Source organism: Stegodyphus dumicola, chromosome 12 (genome assembly GCF_044657685.1).
Source record: "Stegodyphus dumicola isolate Sdum_Otavi_A_Nest chromosome 12, ASM4465768v1".
Taxonomy (NCBI): Eukaryota; Metazoa; Arthropoda; class Arachnida; order Araneae; family Eresidae; genus Stegodyphus; species Stegodyphus dumicola.
In genome coordinates, this window is record NC_140779.1 from 72,939,301 (window position 1) to 72,961,946 (window position 22,646).

The 22,646-nt window shown below is 32.7% G+C and overlaps 1 protein-coding gene across 3 annotated transcripts in view; it reads right to left on the reverse strand.

The window, feature by feature from the left end:
- Positions 1 to 595: 595 nt before the first annotated feature.
- Dgkepsilon (diacylglycerol kinase epsilon) overlaps positions 596 to 22,646 on the reverse strand; it is a 61,101-nt gene continuing 39,050 nt past the window's right edge. Inside the window, exons 11-12 of one of the 3 annotated variants that reach the window (XR_015038233.1) lie at positions 16,123 to 16,319; positions 596 to 8,101 (exon numbers count right to left, since the gene is read on the reverse strand). Coding sequence is in view for 2 of the 3 variants with exons in the window: in XM_085806569.1 (XP_085662695.1) it covers positions 16,200 to 16,319 (120 nt within the window). In the remaining variant the exon portion in view is untranslated. Of the gene's footprint in view, positions 16,320 to 22,495; positions 22,628 to 22,646 lie in introns of those variants that run through there. The other 2 variants (XM_085806569.1, XM_085806570.1) reach the window with 2 other exon arrangements.

Genomic DNA, 22,646 nt, shown 5'->3' on the forward strand with positions numbered 1-22,646 from the left:
GCACACCTCAGTTGAATGAATTTTTATTTTCCAATTTTAAGTCAGAATACTTATGTTAGAAAAGCACTATATATAAATCTAATATATAACCGAAGTCGTGCTTTCGAAACAGGAAAAATGCAAATTAAATTTCGTAAATCGGCCCAGTATAACGGGAAATACAAAACTGCCCTATTTTGGGGGGGATAAGGTGTTTATGTGATTATGGCAAGGCCTCGAGGGCTATCAACCTATGGGAAGGGATGCCTTCGTGGAGAACTTTCTAAGGGAAACTGGCTCATATACACGTTACACATGGGGAAAACCATGAAAATGCCCATGCAGCAAGTCTGTTCCCGGGATTCAAATCTCGGACCGAACTACCACTGTTCAACGTCTTCACCGCTCGACCACTGGTGGGCCTTCGACAAGGTATACTTGTGCAGAGCGAATTATCCGTCTTAATTAGATTTGATCATCCAATGGATCGGTAGTGTCCCTGGTTGCATTTTATTGGTTAACACTGCGTTGTTTGTTAATTGTAAATTAACAAATGTTGCATACTACTAAATCACAAAAGGATATCACTTAATGGCATTAAACAGGGTGCGGAGAATCCTTAATTATTCTAATTTATTTTGTAACCATAATTTTTATAATTTAAAAATAATATAATATGAATATTTGCTTCATTTAAAACATTTTTGCAACTAGAAGTACAAGTCTATGACCAACAGTTTGTGGAAATAAAGGCTGTGTTAAAAAACTAGACACATTGTTTATGGAAGAGACAAAATGCAAAAATGATTTATCGAAGGGCACAACATATAGAAATTTATTCAAGAGAAAAAACAAAGCACATTAAATCAGTCATTTTTTTTAGAAGTAACTTATATCATTGTAGTTAAAAAAAAACTTTAAGAACAAAATTTGCATTAAGCATCAACATAGCTTTTTAATATACAATACAGATATATACATATATAGAACTGCTTTTTTTTTATCAAGTTACAAAAACACCAAAGGGAAAAAAAGGCTTTTATCTCAGTATTTTTAAATGCTTCCTTTATTTAGCAAACACTCCATTTTGCAAGGCAAAAATTAAAAATTAGAGGATTATAATACATCAGAGATAAAAATCTTAAGAAAAACTATACTTAGAATAAATGTATGGGAAAATATTAATTAGAATTTGTATGCCTACTTTAATTTACAATTTGAAATTTAATTAATTTAATGAAATATTTCAAATTTTAAAATATTAATTAGAATCTGTTTGCACACTTAAATCTATAATTTGAAATTTATTAAGGAAATATTTCAAATATTGAAGAATCAAATGTAACTGTACAATTGGTAATTTTAATCTCAGGTCAATTAGCATAACAACCAGCATGAAAAATCAGTTTGAGATTTTAGACAGAATTTACCAATAATATAGAGCTGATTTTCAGAATGCATGTATATAACTTTCATGATTTTTATTAATAAAAAGCAAAATAATACATGTATAATTATATAATACATATTTCACATATACATTTAATAAATACATACATATATGATTATATATATATAAAACTTTAAATTTTTTGTGATGACCCAATTTAATGATTATCTTATCAATAAAAATGGAACTACACAGTCACCTATTAAAAAGTCAGAGCCAAAAGAATAAGATATTTGTCTTCAGATTATATACTCTATGTTGGATTATTAATTGATAATTAGAAGAAAAGTAATAATGAAACAAAATTATATATACTTGCAAAATTAAAATATATAACCCATTTGTTTATCTTTTTATTAATGAAAATATAGTATACTATTATATTAAAATTAATAGTATACTTTGTTTATAAAAAGTTATAACATTTATATATATTTCAAAAAGATGGAATAAAATTATTCTGTCAACAGATTATCAAAATGATTACTTTTAATAAATAAAAATTTAAACATGGGTTTTTAAAATACAAAATTTTTCTTTTATCTGTCAATTTGATTATTTAATGCCTTATAAAATGAATACATACATAGGAAAATACTACAATATTACATAACATTAGAAAGGCTTTTGAGTGAATACTAGCATTATAATTGATAATGAAAACAGGGAAGAAAATTTTAAATAATTGTTATCAATTTGATAGTGAGAGATTGATATGATAGTTGTTTTATGGAAGGTATATGTATGAAGGTTCATCGATGATGTCACAATAACTATAATGAATGTTTTACAAATTTTCTTGCATAAAGTATTCTAAAAATTTTATATGTATAACAATATTTATCTAAAATTGCCTTCTTAATGTCAAGCATGTAATATTTACATGCTCCACATTCATATACTGTATATAAGCATATTATCTCCTAAATTTGCAAAATTTAAATTGCTTAGAAGTGACAATTACACTTTCCAGCAAAAAATCAATGTAAGAAATATGCATGTATTAAAAAAATAATTAAATGTGGTACAGGCAAACCAAAATAAAAACATAACAAAAAATTGATAAACATAAATGTGTTTCAAAACATTTAAAAATATAAATACAATAGATATAATATTGTATAAATAAAATATTTCACTCCTCTTATCACATTTAATCACCAAAACTATAACTTACTCTCAATTATAACATAAGAACCAAAAATTATATTGCACAGCTTTTTAAGAATCATATCATAACAACAGGATTGTAGAGTTGAATATGAATTTAATTTTAGTGACTTTTAATTTATCCCAATGTACAGTAATCAAGTTAGTATTAAAAGCTACATTACATCTTTTTTTTTTTTTTTTTTTTAGAAGATGAGCCGAAATCATGTTTCCGAAGACAATTATTTGATTTTCATTAGTTGATAATTTGTTTGCAAATAATCTTTTATTACTGAATTTTTCAATATTGTTAGTTTAATGAAATTTTTTCTACCAGGTTTAATTTTTAAAACTTTGTTTTATATGACATGAGTGATTATTATTTTTTAATAAAGAATAAGTAAACTAAATCTGTATTAGATTCTGCAGTTTGTGAGTTAAAATTAACCTACCGATTTGCAAGATTTTATAAGAATCTAAATATGTATAACATACATCATTTAAAAAACTTACAATATACCCAAATTAGAAATTTTTATATAAAATTAGGCGCAAAAGTTCTGTAACACCTCTTGAAAACATATAATTAGAGAATGTAATCATATTTTTAAAATTAATTTCACTTCCAAATTTAATAAACTTTACATTTTTTAAACATAATTTTACACAGAATTCAAAACCTTTTACTTTTTTAAAATGATAGAATAATTTAAAAAGGTACAAAAGGAGGAAATGCTCAAGCACAGTTAATCAATAAAAATATGAAATTGCTTTTACAAGCCATTCCCCCTCTCTCTTTTTTTCTGATACCTGAATTCTATCAGTAAAAGAATTGCTTGCTGGAGTTTTTGATGTTCAGAACTCTATGCTGCAGTTCTGAATTTCTTTAATATTTGTTTAAAGAATGCTGTTTGCATGAAAAATAATTATGCATGCTAAAATTATTGAACCACTTAATAAATTATTATTTTATCAACAAACTGTTATGAAATCTGGCTGTCATTATTTGACAGTTAGCAGATGTATTAATAACTTCTCTAGAAATTTGGGAAATCAGCACGGGTCTGAATGTCTTATTTATTTGTTGTTGAAAGATTGTTTAGATAAATATCTTAATTTTGAGCATTAAGTGCCAAATAAGCTGTTCAGTTAATGTTTCCAGGAGACTACAAATCTGTGACTGAATGGAAATAGCTTAAGAACCTGTAAGTTTGAGAAGAAACTTTCATTAATGAAAAACAATGATTTAATCAATTACAATGGGCATGTGGTTATGCAGGATGGCCAGTAGATGAATGGCATAAAGCTATCCAGAGTAAAAAAAATAATATTTCCTTTTACAGCCTATAAAGGAGCTACATTTCTATTATGCCATCATAATGCATGATTTAAATTATATATATTGCATTATATAATATATAGCAACAGAAAAGTATGCTACTGCAGTTATATGAAATGGGGTTGTATCTCAGTACCTGGAGAGGGTCGATTTGACATCATAGAAGGAAAACTGTATGCAGTCCAATACATTAATCTGTCTAAAAGAAAAATGCTTCCATCATCTACTACTCTATTTCAAAATAACATTTATATCTTTCAATATGACATCATGCACGAGCAGCAGACAGATGGTTTTCTTCTAAATTAATTAAAAAATTGCAATGGCCTGTCCAGTAGCCAGATCTTAATCTAACTGAAAATATTTGGATGCTACTGAAACAGAACTCTGAATAACTTGAAGCATGTTCAAAATTCATTAATTAATGCAAAACGTTTTGATACTTTATTTTATCTCATTATTTTCAAAAATTATTTGTAATTTACAAGAATTATAAAAGATGTTAATACTAATATTACAGATTTTCCTATTTTCTCAAGCACAATACTAATGCTGTTATTTAAAATTAAATAAAAAAAAACTTTTGAAATCTCTGTAAAATTATCTTTAAATTAATGTATAATTTATTAATTTTAACATTTAAATAAATTTTTGAAATATTGGTTATATGCATAAACTATATTCTTTCATGAAGTTCTGCAGGACTTCTGCACCAATCGGTATCTATCAGGTCAGTCCACAAGTTCGTGCGCATTAAGAGCATGCGTGGAATTCACTATGACACATTTACTAAAACAATACAATTTTGAAACTGTTGAAACTTCTCATCGTTGAACTAACATATTATTAAGTTCATCACCAACTTTCATAAATATCGAACACATTTTAGTACCCATAGAAGATGAGTATAGATAATCAGTACAAATGTGCTGTGCTACATTTTTCATTTTCATGTGGTGAATCTGCCAGGTTTGTAGAGATAAAAACTAATAGTGTACATGGTGAACACACTATTAGTGTAAGGACTGCCCAGAAATGGTTTAAAAAATTTAAAGTTGGAAAAAGCAGCATTGATGATGAACCACATTCAGGACGTTTTGAACTGTTAGAACCAAATCAAATGATTAATTCAGAAGTTTATAGTGAACAACTTTGCCGTCTAAACTCAGAATTGATCAAAAATGCCCACAATTGATGAATATCAAGGAAATGTTGTTTCATCATGATAACGCTAGACCAGATATGGCTTGAACAATGTTGCAAAAAATTAGTGAATTCCATTGGGAGCTTTTGCCACATCCTGCTTACTCCTTAGATATTGTCCCAAGTGATTTTCACTTATTTTGTGCCTTACAAAATTTTTTACTGGGAAAAAAATTAAATTCTAAACAGGATGTACGCAATGAACTTTCAAGTTTTTTTACATCAAAATCAGAGTCTTTCTACAGCAATGGCATAAAAAAGGCTGCCTGTAAGATGGCGAGACATTGTAAATAATGGAGGAATATATATAATTGATTAAAATGTTAAATTGTGTTTTTAATATTCTTTAAAAATTTATCAAAAAATGCACACAAATTTATGCACTGACCCAATATATATTAATATATACTAAAAGAGTTTGATAGAATTCCCTCCCAAAAAAATTTCAAGTTTTTATGTTATAAAGATCATGCTTCCTGACTCCATAGCCCTGATGTATTTTATTATGTTGATGTTATTACTACAATAATAATCACCAAAAATAATACATGACAAATTATAAGCATTGTTCAATGTAGTTTAGTATTAAATAATCTGTATTGGTGAAATAATTAACAATAAAAATCACAAAGATCTTATGAGATCAAAATATGATGAATGAATAAAGCATTCATATATTTTTAGTGTGGTTAGGAAGTTTGGAATGCATATAAATTCTCAATATATATTCACAAACACACTCACACGCACACACATGCATACCAAAAAATAAATACATATATATATATATATATATATAAAAAAAAAAAAAAAAAAAAAAAAAAAAAAAAAGAAGAAGAAGAAGCCTCCATGTTTCATATAAATTCTTCAAATCAAAAACAAAATATCAAAATAAAAGCATTCAACAGCTTGCAATTTAAAAATTTTAACAGTCACGAGAAACTGCATATAAATGCTGTATAATAATTTCACAGCAGGAAAAAAAAAACTTGTTTTAATATATATTCATTAAATAAGCTTTCTATAAAAATACCATTTTACATTAAAATATGTCTATTCCGCAACAGGAGGGAAAAAAAATCAAATTCAATTGAAACTTTTTTTAAACCAAATACAAGAAATTGATATGTAAAATTTCCCTATTATGGAAAACAAACACAAATTCTCCAACAGGTTAGTATTCTCATAGTTTTACTACATGTATAAAACATTGGTGCATTCATATGATTTACCATTAATACTAAATTTAAAACAAAAATTTAGAGACCAAAACAGTAAAGAATTTTTCCTTTATGTTGGCACAGATGTTTTTGCTATAAACACACAAGTTCTAGTCATAGGAAAGAAAAAGCTGCACTAATTTCTAATGTTGCATCATTTATTTTTTTTAAAAAATTTGTGCTCGCACACATGCAATACATAACTGATTTGCAATTTTAGGCCATCCTTTTAAATACCGATGCTCTATAAATTATTTTTAAAAATTGCTTAAAAAAAGTTACTTTCTTAAAAATAATCAAATTTTTGACAATCATGGAAAACAATTTTTGACTTAATTTTAAATTGTAACAAACAAACTTGAAACTCGAGAAATTTACAAGATTACCATTACTACTATGAAAACAGGAAACAGAACTACATATGCTTCAATTTTCAATACGAATATTTACATATAAACATATACATAATCATAGTGTATCAACCTTATAAACAGAAATGATAGATTGTTTAGATTAATTTGCAATGCAATCTACTTCTGTACAACCCAGTTGTGCAATTTATTCATTGAGTTGCAAGTGCCATATTATTAAAAATCTACAAAATGCACACATTTTAATATACTGGACTCTTAAAAATGAATGACTTTCATTCAAAATATAATACTCTATTTATATTATTAAATATTTCATAGTTTATTCTAATGAACATTATTAACATCTTACGTTTTATAATAGAATTGATTTATAGATTCAATAACTTAATTTCAAAATAAAAAACAAGATTTTTATTTTGAAATATTACAATAAGCATACTATGAATCCCCTATTATAATTTAACTTGCAAAAAAATTATATTTTTAAACACATTACATTTTTAAACTAGAAAATCAAAAATAATACATCTTGCAATGAAATCTGAAAAAATTTTGCTCTCAGTGCCAGTAAATAACACATGCTTGGAAAATTTTTAATAGCTTCCTCTGTGTAATTAATAAAAAGGATTACATCAGAACTTCAAATTTCCATTTTAGAAATCTTTTATGTTTAAAATTTATATTTCAGAAACTTACTGAAAATGGAATACTTCAAGATTCTTTTTTATCTGTACATTAATAAAATCATTTAAAATGCAATTTAATGTTCTTTTAACAATGCTTACTCAGTGACATAATTTTTTCCCTTCCCATCAAATGAGCACTGGAATTTAATTGGAATTTTTTTGCTTTCTATTGCTAGTATAAAAAACTGAAACGAGAATTATGCTATTCACAATTCTTTGCTTTTTAAAGAATTCACAACTTTTCTGGAGGGAAACTAACTTTTCTTTTGGGGAAACAATACTTTTTATGCAGCAAATATGAATTGGAATATATAATACAGCAAATTAAGATTTTTTTAAAAAAATTTAAACCTATGATATTACATAACAATTTAAAATTACATAATTTTGTACATCACATTTTCGTATGTGTAATATAATTCATTTAATTTCATCTACTTCTTCTAGTGTTCGACAGAATTTAATAAAATAAGGATTTTATAAACTATTTCCCTTTTTTTTTTTTAAAAACATCAAACATTAACAATTTCAGATAGCATAAAAGCATGATTAAAACTGAATTTCAAAATAAGCAAAAAGATGATTTTAGTTTGCTGTTGAGTTGTAAGCAAAGGTTTCTGTTTCTTGAAGAGAGACTTACATTTGATAACTCTTGAAATCAATAGATATTTGAAATCTAGGCTAGTCTCTGGCTGCTTTAACTGTAAAAAAAAAAAAAAAAAAAAAAAAAAAAATCTGGTACAGAAACCTGTCAATAAAAACTGCATTTTTAATTCTGTAAAAATCCAATTAAATTTTATGTGCTTGTATAGCATTAGGCTCAAAAAAAGTATAAAAACTATTTTTTTATTTTAACACTTAGAAATCAAGTCATTTTTAGTGCAAAGTTACAATCTTAAAAGAAAGATTTAAGCATGTATTAAAAAAAGAACGGATAATATATATCAAAATATGGACTGTTAATCACAGAGAGCTTTTAAAAATAAGTCTAACCCATCATATGGCATATTTGTTTACATCTGCTCACGCTCTTGATCCTCATTTGCATTTACTACCTTGCTTTATATAATAAAGCAATTGGTTATTTAGTTAAAAACAAAAAACACTAACTTAATTCCTGAACATTTTATTGATTGCATTATTGATTGGTTTAAATACACATCTCTGTTTTTTTTACAACAAAAATTATTTTTTTAATAGTTTTATATTAGTAACTGACTAATATAACCATTCAAGCCTCAGAATCTTAGATTTCAGGGAATATAATAGATATTGTAGCGAAAATCGCTCTTTTCAACCGAGCTCCTCATAGCTTAGCGGAGAAGGCGCAGGACTCGAAACCCGAAAGTACCGGGTTCGAAACCCATCAACGGCAAGATGCCCGATAATTGGTTTTTATGTAAATATCCTTGTTGTTAATGTTATCTTATTTATGTAAATTTCCTTCTTATTCTTCCAGAACATTCCAAGTCTGGAATGTTTCAGCATGTTCACCAGCTGTATATAAGTAGCTCTTCATTCAGTTCTAGTGAATAAAAAGTCTTGAGTTTAGACTTGTACTTGCCTGTTCATTTGTAGGATCCCCTCATCTACGTGACAGTTTGGTGGAGGCGCCGGGTATTTCTCAGTTACTACGGCAGTGTTACGCCGAAGCCTGCGGATTCGAGGATTTCCTCCTGAGTTTGGGCTCTTACAGGATTCGTATAAAAGATCGAGAAAGGTGGTTGATGAGAAGGAATCCGAGCAGAATTCTCCAGCAGCCAGTTCTGCTTCAAGTAATATCGCACCAATACCGATCCTGATGTACCAACTACCCAGAAGCCTGTGTATATTCAGCGGGGATAGCCAAGAAGACACTAATAGATGGCTCAAGGACTTTGATCGAATCGCCAACTATAACCACTGGGATGATCAAATGTGTCTGGTGAACGTCATTTTTTACCTTGGTGGAACCGCTCGACAGTGGTTCGATAATAATGAAGATACATTTACCAGTTGGACTGTTTTCAAGACTGCTCTTAAGAACACCTTTTTCCGAGCAGCTGATGTAAAGCGCCAAGCTGAACGAGTACTACTGACACGTGCTCAGCAAATCGATGAGACGTCTGAAGCATACATTCAAGATGTTCTCGCTCTCTGCCGGAAAGTAAACCCATCTATGTCTGATGACGAAAAAGTGGCCCACCTCATGAAAGGTATTGCTGAAGATTTGTACCAGGTCCTGTCGTCCCAGGACTATGACAGCGTCGATGCCTTCGTGAAACGCTGCCGTCACATAGAAAGCCTTCGACGAAGACGTATCGCTCGATCACGATTCCAGAGGCTGCCTAATGTCTCCGCGGTCTCGGCCGATGCGGACGCCAGTGAACTAAAGTCTATAGTGCGCGCCATTGTCAGAGAAGAGCTTCAGAAGGTCCTTATGCAAGTTCAGGGCTACACGGAAATAGAACCCGTAGCACCGAATGACATAGCATCTGTAATCCGGGAAGAGGTTATAGAGGCGCTGGCACCACTCACAAGAGCAGGGAGAAACAAAAACACTACCCAATGTTCACTTCCAGTTAGGTCGCAACCAAGACGTGAAGCCAGCCAGAGAACTGCTCCACAACGTAGGACAGATCTGTGGAGGACTGACGATAATGTACCTCTCTGTTTTCATTGCGGACGCCCAGGACATGTTCTGAGGTACTGTAGGGAAAGACGCCAGATATTTGAAAATGCAAGAGCCGCAAAGACGTCCAACCCTTGACAGGACAGGGACACTGAATCTACATACAGCTTCGACGACGAATATACACAACCTAGTTCTTCCCAAATAAGGAGCAGTTCACCTTATCCGCGACGCTCTCTCAACCGCCGACAATCGCAGTCACCAGTACGGCGGTCCAGCCGTTCCCCACGCCGAACCAATGAGGAAAACTAGCTCAAGCGACCTGTACAGGAGGTGAGGCCACAGTTAAAGAAAATCCTCCGACGTACACCACAGCCAAGTTGGAAAAGAATAACACTTTTATCACCGTGAACGGACAGTGTGTAAAAGCCCTTGTTGACTCGGGTGCCGATTATTCTGTCATATCTGAACAGTTACGTCGACAGCTAAATGCTCCTATGTTTGCTGAGAATGGACCTGTATTGAAAACTGCCTGTGGTAAAACTGTAGCTGCCTTGGGACGCTGTGTATTGAAAGGTGATTTGAATGGGACTAAGAAGCCGTTTGAATTCCTTGTGTTTCCTGAATGTAGTCATCAAATGATACTTGGATGGAATTTTTTCCGTGCCACCGATGCCGTTATCGATTGTGGAAATCAAGAACTTACACTTGCAGAAATCCTTCCAGACATTGAATATTTAAATAAGTCACAGCTCTCCTTGTTTGCCGCAACCGATTATGTAATTGAAGCAAACACCGCAAAGCGAATATGTGCCTTGAATTCAGAGCTACGGGAAGCAGACGAAGCTATGATTGTTGGAAATAGAGTTCTTATGTGCGAAAAAGAACTATCGATACCAGCCTCAATTGTCACTATAGAGGATGGTTGTGGTAAATTATGGGTAACTAATTGTTCTCGACGAAGCCAACTGATACTGAAAGGGATGAATGTCGGCTATTTAACGACCATAAAAAGCGATGCTATTTGCTCCCTCAGTGATCAGGCTCCAGCAGGTTCCAAGGGACATAGGTCCAGGAAAAGGTTATCTCAAGAAAACTTAAAAGAGATTTTTGATACTAATTTGACCAATGCTGAGGAAGACGAGCTATTGAGTCTACTAGATGAATTTAGTGACATTTTTGACTTTAACAGTATTGCGAAAAAATCCCGATGCAATTCGGTGAAGCACAAGATTGATACAAGTGACAGTGCACCAATCAAACAAAGGCCGTACCGTATGTCAGCCACTGAGAGACGTGTGATTGCAGACGAAGTGCAACGAATGCTAAAAGAAGATGTGATACAACCATCAGATAGTCCATGGTCATCTCCAGTCGCACTTGTGAAGAAGAAAAATGGTGAATGGCGTTTTTGTGTCGATTACAGAAAATTGAACAAGGTAACTTAAAAAGACGTCTATCCGTTACCTCGCATCGATGATGCTTTGGACTGCCTGGCTGGTGCAAAACTTTTCTCTGTGATGGATCTGAAGTCAGGCTACTGGCAAATAGATGTTGATGATAAAGACAGAGAAAAGATAGCTTTTGTGACTCCAGATGGTCTCTATGAATTTAAAGTCATGCCGTTCGAATTCTGCAATGCTTCAGCCACATTTGAACGGATGATGGACACGGTACTAAGAGGTCTCAAATGGAATATTTGTCTTTGCTACCTCGACGACATAATCGTGTACGCACCTAATTTCGAAGAACATCAAAAGCGTTTGAGGGAAATATTGAAATATATCCAAAGAGCAGGACTGACGCTAAATTCCAAGAAATGTTCATTCGGCAAAAAGAAACTGAATATACTGGGACACTTAGTCAATCAACATGGGATATATCCCGATCCACAAAAGGTAGAGGCTGTAGCAAAGTTCCCTATCGAAATCCCTATCCTCCGAAAAATATCGCAGATGTCCAAAGTTTTCTGGGCTTGTGTTCCTACTACCGACGATTTATCCAAAATTTCGCAGATATCGCAAAGCCCCTACATGACTTGTTGAAGAAAGATGCAAAATTTTCTTGGAACGTGTTACAGATTGAATCTTTCGCAACGCTCAAAAGGCTGCTGACAAGTGGCACTGTTTTGGGATAGTGCAGCTGAAAGGAATTATTCCACCACCGAAAAAGAATGCCTTGCTGTCATCTGGGCAATTAGTAAATTCAGGCCATACCTCTACGGAAAACCCTTCACGGTAGTCACAGATCACCACTCTTTATGTTGGCTGGCCAATGTTAAGGATCCATCCGGAAGACTTGCACGGTGGGCTCTCAGGTTGCAGGAGTACGACATAAATATCGTCTACAAGAGCGGTCGGAAGCACTCCGATGCAGATTCACTATCGAGGAAGCCTCTTACAGAACCAATAATTGAGAACAATGAAGACATCCCTTTCTTTGCAGCAATCATAGATTATGGAAAAGAGCAGCAGAAGGACAAACGATTAAAATCCATCATTACAACTCTCAAGAGTGGTGACGCATATCAAAATTATCAAATAAAAAATGGCATACTGTACAAAAGAAGCTATGACCCTACAGGACAGCAGTGGCTCTTGGTGGTACCAAAGCAACTTCGTAGCGAGGTTCTAAGAAGTCTTCATGATGCTCCAACCGCTGGCCATCTCGGATTTGCCAAAACGTACGACCGAATAAGGAGGAAGTACCATTGGCCAGGGCTATATGGAAGCACACGGCGGTATGTATCACATTGCCGAGAATGCCAAAGACGGAAATCACCGCCGCAACGTCCACCAGGACAACTTCATTCGATAAAACCTCCTGACACACCGTTTACAAAAATTGGAATAGATTTACTTGGACGCTTTCCTGTTACTCGAAACGGGAACCGGTGGATTATAGTTTGCACAGATTACCTTACCAGATTTGCAGTCACAAAGGCAATACCGACAGCTGAGGGCACTGAAATTGCCAAGTTTATAGTTGAAGAAATTGTACTGAAGCATGGTGCCCCCAAAGAAATGATAAGTGACCGAGGACGCAACTTCCTATCCAATGTTGTTAAAAAAGTAATTCATCTATGCAAGACGTCTCATCTGCTGACGACTGCTTACCACCCTCAGACCAATGGCTTAACTGAAAGATTCAATAAAACATTGGCAGACAAGTTGTCCATGTACGTAGACGTTGAACAGAAAAATTGGGATACTATTCTACCATTTGTAACCTATGCCTATAATTCAGCCAAACAATACACAATGGGATTCAGCCCATTCTTTCTCATTTATGGCAGAGATATCCAGACTCCTCTCGACGTAATTTTCCCATATAGTATCGAAGATCCCGAAGATAGTTATGCGCAACATCTGATCACTAGAGCTGAAGAAGCTAGACAGCTTGCAAAACTCCATATTCTTAAAGCGCAAACCACAGACAAGTGCCGATACGACGAGAGACATCGACCTGTCAGCTACAACATCGGAGACTTTGTCTGGGTCTTCACTCCAGTACGAAAGGTTGGGTTATCCGAAAAGCTTCTAAGACCGTATCGAATAACACGACAGCTCTCTGACGTGACGTACGAAGTAGAAAGTATGGAACAAATTAAGAAACGACGGAATTCAAAAGACATCGTTCACGTGTTGAGGTTGAAGCCCTATCTTGATCCGAAAGTACAACTAGACGATGAAAGAAAGCATAATATTTCCAGGAGACCTGTTACAAGAAGCCAGACCAGAATGCAGCGGGATGCTGCTTCTTCCTAAGAAGGGGATAATGTAGCAAAAATTGCTCTTTTCAACCGAGCTCCTCATAGCTTAGCGAAGAAGGCGCAGGACTCGAAACCCGAAAGTACCGGGTTCGAAACCCATCAACGGCAAGATGCCCGATAATTGGTTTTTATGTAAATATCCTTGTTGTTAATGTTATCTTATTTATGTAAATTTCTTTCTTATTCTTCCAGAACATTCCAAGTCTGGAATGTTTCAGCATGTTCACCAGCTGTATATAAGTAGCTCTTTATTCAGTTCTAGTGAATAAAAAGTCTTGAGTCTAGTGAATAAAAGACTTGTACTTGCCTGTTCATTTGTAGGATCCCCTCATCTACGCGACAATATTAACGGCCCATTCACACTAGGGCAGTCAATCACAGAGGAATAATATTGTTGCTTAAACTGGTCCAAATCTATTATGCACTGCTCGTGTAATTTTTCCAACTTCAACTTTCTACAAAAATATGTAATAGTTCCATATTTTACAAAATAAAAAGAAACCAAAGCAACAAACTTCTGCAGTTTCTCTCTTAACAGAGACATAATCACCCAGGCTACACAGGCTGATAAAGCTACAAGAATAGTTCACCATTAGTAAAAATAATATCAGATATTTAAGAACGATTGATCTCACTCTCTCAGTTTATGCTTGTTCTTATCAGGTGCACAGAGCTGAATATTTTAAACTTCTATGGCAAGGATATTATGCCTGGAAGTAAGGACTACTGCTATATCATTTCATAGCTGAAACTTTTTGTTCAAACCATTTTTTCGTAATGTAAATGCATTCTAAAATTCAAAATAGTGTCAGTTATGGAACAATAATTAATGCAAAGAAGCAAACACTTATTGGAATATGTAATAAAAACCATTAATATATTTAATCACAATGGTGAAACTTCAGAATTTGAACCAGTTTGTAAATACTGATTCAGAAGTCAAACAACAAAAATCAGCGTTAATTCACAAAATTTTCACAGGACTAGTTTCTATGGTTTTACCGAACCATCATCTTCAGCTGCAAAACCGCAAATGAACAAGATAGGAAATAATGTTTAGATAAGATAAGAAAGCCTGGACAAGAATATGCAAGTGGCGCCATCTGTTGGCGAAACCAGAACTAAAACATAATTTCTCTAAAAGCCGAAGGCAAATTTGGATTGGAATTAGGATCGTTAACTAGAACAGAAAGATTTTTATGAATGTGAAATGCCTCTAGAAAATCCAGTTCTCCAATGGAAGATGTTTTTTGAATAATTTTGGCAGCAGAAAAATTGAAAGTGTGATTTTCGGACCAACAATGTTGAGCAAGAGAAGACTTCTGTGTTTCCTTTTTTCTAACATATGCCTCATGTTCTTTGACGCGAAATTTTAAGGCTCTCTTAGTTTGGCCAATGTAAATTAAACCGCACTGGCAAGGAATCCTATAAATACCCCAGGAATTCATATTCGGAATGGGGTCCTTGAGTATAGAAGTTGGAATTTTATTGATGGGAGAGTAAACAACCCGAAAGTTAAATTTCTGCAAAATATGTGCAACTTTATAGCTAATTGATGGAAAGAAGGGAATGACAACAGAATTTTTATAATCTCCTAAAATAAGAGTGTGGCTTTTAGTGTGTTGAGATGAGAATTTTTTAACTGCTTGATTAATAATGTTGGGTGAAAAGCCCCTGTCAATAGCTATTGCTTTTAAATAATTTAGTTCTTCATCAAGGGCTAGTTTGGAGGAGCAAACTTGATTTTTGTTGTTTGACTTCTGAATCAGTATTTATTCGGCGTGTTATTGTGTCTTAATAACAGTTTGTAAATGTCATTTTATTATTAGAAGAAGCCTTATATTACCAAATGCAATATTTTGGTATTGATAAGTCAATAAAAATGAGCCAATATCACTGAAAACCTCGTGCAAAGTATAATTTATTAAATCAGTTAAATCATGAACTCTCACTTCAACTATTACTCGTATTTCTACTTTACTTCACTGTTAAATTCATTATTATATACTTTTTTTTTTTTTTTTTTTAATTTTAAATAAAAATTCTTTAAATTATAGAAGACATATAAGAAACATCTTCTCTGGCATGGAAATTTTTTTTAAAACATATGTTCTTCTAATAATCTCTTATTTTAATTATAGAGAGTTTAAAGAATAAAAAAGGATTCCATGTTCTTGTTTTTCCCTGAAACCTTTCATAATTTAAATGTTCATGGATCAAGCTAGCACCAACAGTTAGAAATAATGATTTAGGGGGCATTTTTTTTCATTATTTGCATAACAATAAATAATACAGAATACTATTTCACAAGAAAGGTAATAAATGCAATAACATCTCACAAGTATTTGGAGCAGATGGTCCATTTGGAGGATTAATACAAATTCATCATCAACACACAGAACACTGAAGAGGCGAATTATGAGCCACTGTTACGCAAGACAACAGCTTGGTTGTGATGGATGATGTTGATGTCCCCTGGCTGCTGATCCCATGGTTCACCATCGATTTGAATTGGCACCCGTTCCAGCAATCGCAGCTAATAATAATAATAATAATTAATAAAAACAGAAAATTTGCTATTGATGCAAATTTTTCAGAATACTAAAAATAAATGCATATTAAATAAAATTTATCTACAGAACAAAATTTTCTATTTCCCTCAAGAATGCAATTTTCATTTTCTCAAACCTTTAAATTAGACAAATATAATTTTATGTTTAAACAAGCATGGCAGTCTGATGTTTGGCTGCGTGCGCTGCCAGACCACATCACGTTGTGTGCGTAAAAACTGCCAGCGTGACGGTGAACTCACCCACTTCGCCTTTAGCTCGAGCGTAGGATGTACAAATTTTTGTATAGAAGTTTTGTGTTATGATGGTTGTGTTAAAATATGGTGTGTGAACAGTTATGTTTAGCAAAGCGGAGTCATGTCTTTTAAGGATATACACAGAGCTATAACCTTCACCCACCATACAAGTGATTTTTGTGAATTATTGGATAATCAACTGATTAAAAAATATATAACAAAAACACACAGACACTATTTTTTTCCTCTTTTTTTAAAAATAAAATACAAAAAGTAACAAAAACATAAAGTAACCGTCATCTGAAAATTTCAGATTACATAAGCAAATGCCGCCAAATGTCCAATCTATCCTAGTGTCGGTTGAGCCGCTCGATTTGTCAAAAGATGCCAGCATTGCTGATAGAATATTGGAAGTTACACCTACTTAGGTAAGCACAGTTTCTTCACCTCTGTATCTGTCAATGTATCTAATAATTCTAAATAGGATTTCCTACTGGATGAGGTCTGCAAGTTGCGTGTTGAGGTTTTGTCTCTATGACGATCATGCAACGTTTCCAAAAATCGCTATAACAAGAAGCGAAGCTAAAGCTGCTTTGAATTGTTCCTACCACTGGTATCATCGCAAATTAATGAGAGAGCTAAAAAGTTCCACCACATAGGTTTCAGGGAAACGAACCAGGGAAAGAGTAATGGCGACTTGCACTCTACCCTCTGAGTCTTGTCGCCTTTTCAAAAGAGACAGAAAATCAAATAAATATTTTTGTGCGACACTGGCATGGATGCCAGTCTCCTTTCAGCAACCAAAGATGAAGTGCATCAGACACCTATTATGACGTTTTCTGCAGCCAATGGTACTCCTATTCGATATCTCTAAGTATTGACCTTGAACTTCGTTGCAGTTTCAGTTTTATTTTTTTGTGTGTAAAGTGTCAACCAATATTATTGGATCTGATTTTTTGCACTATTTTGATTGATTACTTGATTTAAGGAACAATAAACTTGTTGATTTAAAAATGCATTTAAAAATTAATTGCAGTGTAATTAACACACAAGTGTATTCTGTTAAAACAATTATTACAAATAATGTATATGATAAATTACTATCTAACTTTCTTTCACTGTCAAAGCTTCCTGATCTTAATAAGACTGTTACGCATAATATTATGCATTTCATTGAAACTATTGGTCCTTCGATTTCATGTAAGCCTAGGAGACTAGCTCCAGATAGAATAAAAATTGCTAAGCATGAAATTAAAAAAAATGATTAATTTAGATCACACGTGACCCTCCCAAAGTAATTACTCCTCTCCTCTTCACATGATGTCAAAGAAAGGCACAAACAAATGGAAACCTGTGGGAGATTTTGGGAGGTTAAACGCTCAGACAGTGAAGGATAAGTATCCTATTCCCAACATTTGTGATTTTGTAGCAGAGTTGCATGGAGCAAAGGTATTTTCTCAATTAAACTTCTTTAAAGCCTATCATCAAATTCCAATTAATCCCTCTGATATTTATAAAATGGTTATTGGCACTACTTTTGGACTTTTTGAGAGCACAAGAATGCAGTTTGGTCCAAGCAACATGGCTGCAACCTTTCAACGTTTTATCGATGAAGTAACTCGTGAGCTGGCAGGAGCATTTGCTTTTGTCGATGATATATTGATTGCGTCAAAAGACAAAATGGAGGATTTCATACACTTGAAAGCTCTTTTCGAAAGATTAAGTAATTATGGGTTAAGAATTAATGCATCTAAATGCAGTTTTGGTTTAACATCTTTGGAGTTTTGGGGTTTTGAATTATCGGAACAGCGTTTAAAACCTTTACCCGACAAGGTGGAAGCCATTCAAAAATTTCCTAAACCAAACACCTTAAATAAGTTACAAAAATTTCTCAGATTATTTAACTTTTACAGATGTTTTGTCCCAAGAGCTTCACATGTTTTAGCTCCCTTGAATAGGTTATTGGAAAGCCACATTAATAAAAGGAAAACTTCACAACCAAGCAAAACAAAAGAATACCCTCTCGAATAGGACGACAAAGCTGAGAAGCATTCGAAAATGCAAATAGAGCAATTGCTGAAGCAACCCTTCTCAGACACCCAATTCCTGGTGCAACCTTGAAACTTACCGATGCATCAGATGTTGCGGTTGGTAGCTCATTAATGCAACTGCATAATTCAGTTTGGGAACCCATTGAGTTTCTATCTGTTAAACTCATGATCGAGAACTATTGGCTATTTATTTGTGTATTAGGAAGTTTTGGCCCATGCTTGAAGGCGGGGCCTTTACAATCTACACTGACCAAAAGCCCTTAATATATGCTTTCAAGCAGAAGCCCGAAAAGTGTTCTCCACAACAACTTCGTCATCTTGAATCTATATGCCAATTTTCCACTGACATACAATACAGCAAAGGTCATGACAATATTGTTGCTGATGCCTTATCCAGGGTAGAAATAGATGCAGCATCTGATAATTAACCCACTGATTATAAAAAGTTATCCAAAGCACAAATTCAGGACTCTGAAATTCAAAATTCTTTATCTCAATCTTCAACAGTTTTTAAACTAGAGAAACATTATTCTCCTTTAGAAGATGTTACTCTTTACTGTAACATGGACACAGGTATACTGCACCCATTCATTCCTGAATCTTTTCGCTCTAAAATTTTTCAACAGATTCACTGTTTTTCATATGCCGGTATTTCAGTTTCAACAAAACTAATTACTAAGCGCTATTTTTGGCCTAATATGAAAAAATTTATTAAAACTGCAGTTCAATCTTGTTTACAGTGCCAACATTCTAAAATTATTGACAGTTTTACCAGCTGGCCAGAAATTATACCTACTGCTGACAAGTCAGCTCAGACGACTTACAAAGTGTTAGTGCATAACTGAATAGCTAAATTTTGCTGCCCGGTATCTATAACAACTGATCAAGGCCTAAATTTTGATTTTCACTTATTTAAGGATTTAATGAAGATTCTAGGTACACATCGCATTAGAACTACTGCTTATATTTCTGAGTCCAATGGGCTGATTGAGAGGTTTTATAGGCAACTTGAAAATGCAATAATGGCTCATAATAATCCAAAATGGACTGAAATTCTGCCTATAATTCTATTGGGTACCAGATCTGCCATTAAGAAAGATATAAATGCTACTTGTGCTGAACTTGTTTATGATACCACACTTAGATTACCCTCAGATATGCTGAATGATACTAATTTCATATCTACTTCTGAATCTTATGTGTCACAGCTTCGATTAGTCATGCATTTAGTTAGACTGATTCCTACCCCTAGGCATGTTCAACCATTAATTTATGTACACCCGGCACTTCAAACCTGTTCTCATATATTTCTGCATATCATTTCTGTTAAACCTCCTCTAACTCCACCTTACACTGGTCCTCGTGCCATTGTTAAACGAATGGACAAAAATTTTATTATTGAGGTAAATAACAAAAAGATTACAGTTTCAATTGATCATTTAAAACCAGCATATATGTTGTTGGAACATATAGATTCACCTGTAATTCCTCATTTTCCACAGGAAGTCCGTGAAGACTAAAAAATTGCTCCAAAACAGGTAGTTACCTGCAGTGGACATTGTGTTCATTTTCCTGAAAAACTAATCACTGTAATATGATTTTCTCTTACTTAATTAATTCTGTTTTTTGCTTACATACTGGGAGTTACATAAAATTCTTATTAACTTTTCATTATTTCTGTTTAACTAAGTTATGCAGTGTATGGGGATATATTTCAATTAGAATTTAAGTGTATTATTGCTATTCATATAATTTTTTTTGTATGTACATTTTTAGGTATAACTATTATGTGAATGTGTATATTTTAAACTGGAAATTTGCAGACAAAGCCCTTTTGTGTCATGACTGTGTCACTGGGGGGACACTCTGTGACAGTCTGTTGTTTGGCTGCATGCGTCGCCAGACCACGTCATGTTGTGTACGTAAAAACTGCTAGTGCGATGGTGAACTCGCCTACTTTGCGAGCTCGAGTATAGAATATACAAATTTTTGTGTAGAAGTCTTCTGTTATGTTATGATAGTTGTGATAGTTGTATGGCGCATGTGAATAAAGTTATGTTTAGCAAAGTGGAGTCATGTCTTTTAAGGATATACACTGAGCTATAACCTTCACCCATCATACAAGTGATTTTTGAGAATTAATGGAAAATCAACTGATTAAAAAATATACAGTACAAAGTCCGTAATCCGGACTCGTCAGGACTTTGTCGATTCGGGATTATAGATCATCAATTTAAATCTGGTAAGATAGCATGCAGAAATCATACAATTAAAAATATGAAAGCGTAATTTATGAAATAAAGAGCAATTATGATCTAAAGGGTATCAAATTTTACAAAAAAAAAAGCTTAATATTTATTTGTTTACTTCATTAAACATTTCTTACATGCGTAATGTATGCACATTCTCTACGTGCATGCGTAAAGTTTGTGGCTTTGAGGTCCGGATTATAGATCATTCCGGATAATGGACGTCCGGATTACAGACTTTATACTGTATAACAAAAACATATAGACACTATTTTTTCTCTTTTTTTTTTAAATAAAATAATAATATACAAAAAGTAACTGTCATCTGAAAACTTCAGATAACATCTCAAAGAATTAAACAAAAAATTTTTAAACATTAAAATATATAAAAAAATTTAAACTACAAAAAATTGATAAAATATTTAGCTTTCCTTCTTAAATAATAATATACTACATGCATGTTTTCCAACTCATAAAAGAAAATTTTCAATGTAGCATAAAACTTGACTTAAGCTCTATTTTAAAAGCTTCAGCACTTTTTTCTGTATTTTTTTAAATGCAAAATAGCATAAAATATATTATTTTTTTTAACAAAATAAAAGAAAATAAAATCTGAAATACAGATAGAGTGTCTCAAAACCTACGTGTTATACTATAAAACTTCTTCATGACTATTAGATTTTATTTTTTATGCAGATGATAGTGTATACAAGAAGCAGATTTAGAAAGACGCCTGTATAGAATGACTTTCTAAATGATCAACTAAACATTGTACTCAGCAAGACCCTTTCATAATATCAAAGATTTAAAAAAAAAAAAAAAAATACCCCACTCATCAGTGATTAGAATTATCTATTCATAAGGAAATTGATTGTGCTTTTTTTTTATTTATTACATAAATGACTTAAAAGGATCTAAAAATTTCCCAGTTATATGCGCCTTTAAAAAATTCTAATTTCAGATACAAGACTACAGGAAAACATAAATTAAAAGACCATGGTGATTTCTGGATTTTACTTGGTTTGCTTTCAAGATCATTATAATGCAGTGGATGCAATAATGACGGATTTTAAGCATGCTTCCTCATGCTCTGCTATTAGATTCCGAAACTCCAAAGATGCACCTTAAGTTCATATAATCAGGTAAAATGGTGAAAATGCTATCATGAGAAATGTATAACATTACCAGAATCCATCAATTGTTACTCAGATATTTTGAAACAATCACAATAGTTGTGTTCATCATAATGTTAATTATTGTGTCAACATTATTTACAACAAATATTTGTTTTGCTGCCATATATTGCATGTGCATTAAAAAATAAATTCCTTCTCAGTCCTTTTGACTAACATATATTATTTTTTATAAATAGCTTCTAAACTGTACATATACCTTCAATTCTTTTGTCAAAAATATTTACAAACAATCAAATCAAAATGCAAACTATTAAGGACAAAGTGGCTAATACGATATAGATGTTTCAATCAAAATATTAAACATTGCTAACAATTGATGTATGAACAATTCACTTGCCATAATTTCAATAGATGTCATCAAAATGTTTTATTAAATTATATAGTTAAGCTGTTAATTGTTTATCCACCAAAATCAATGGAAATTTTATTTTCTGAATTTACTATTAACTACAATCTATCAGAATCTCTGCAAATCTGCTGCTTTCTCTAAATTCAAAATTCTGCCCGGTGTGACTGCACTGGCTCTGGTGCCAATCTGCCATCTATTTAGAGGAGAAATAT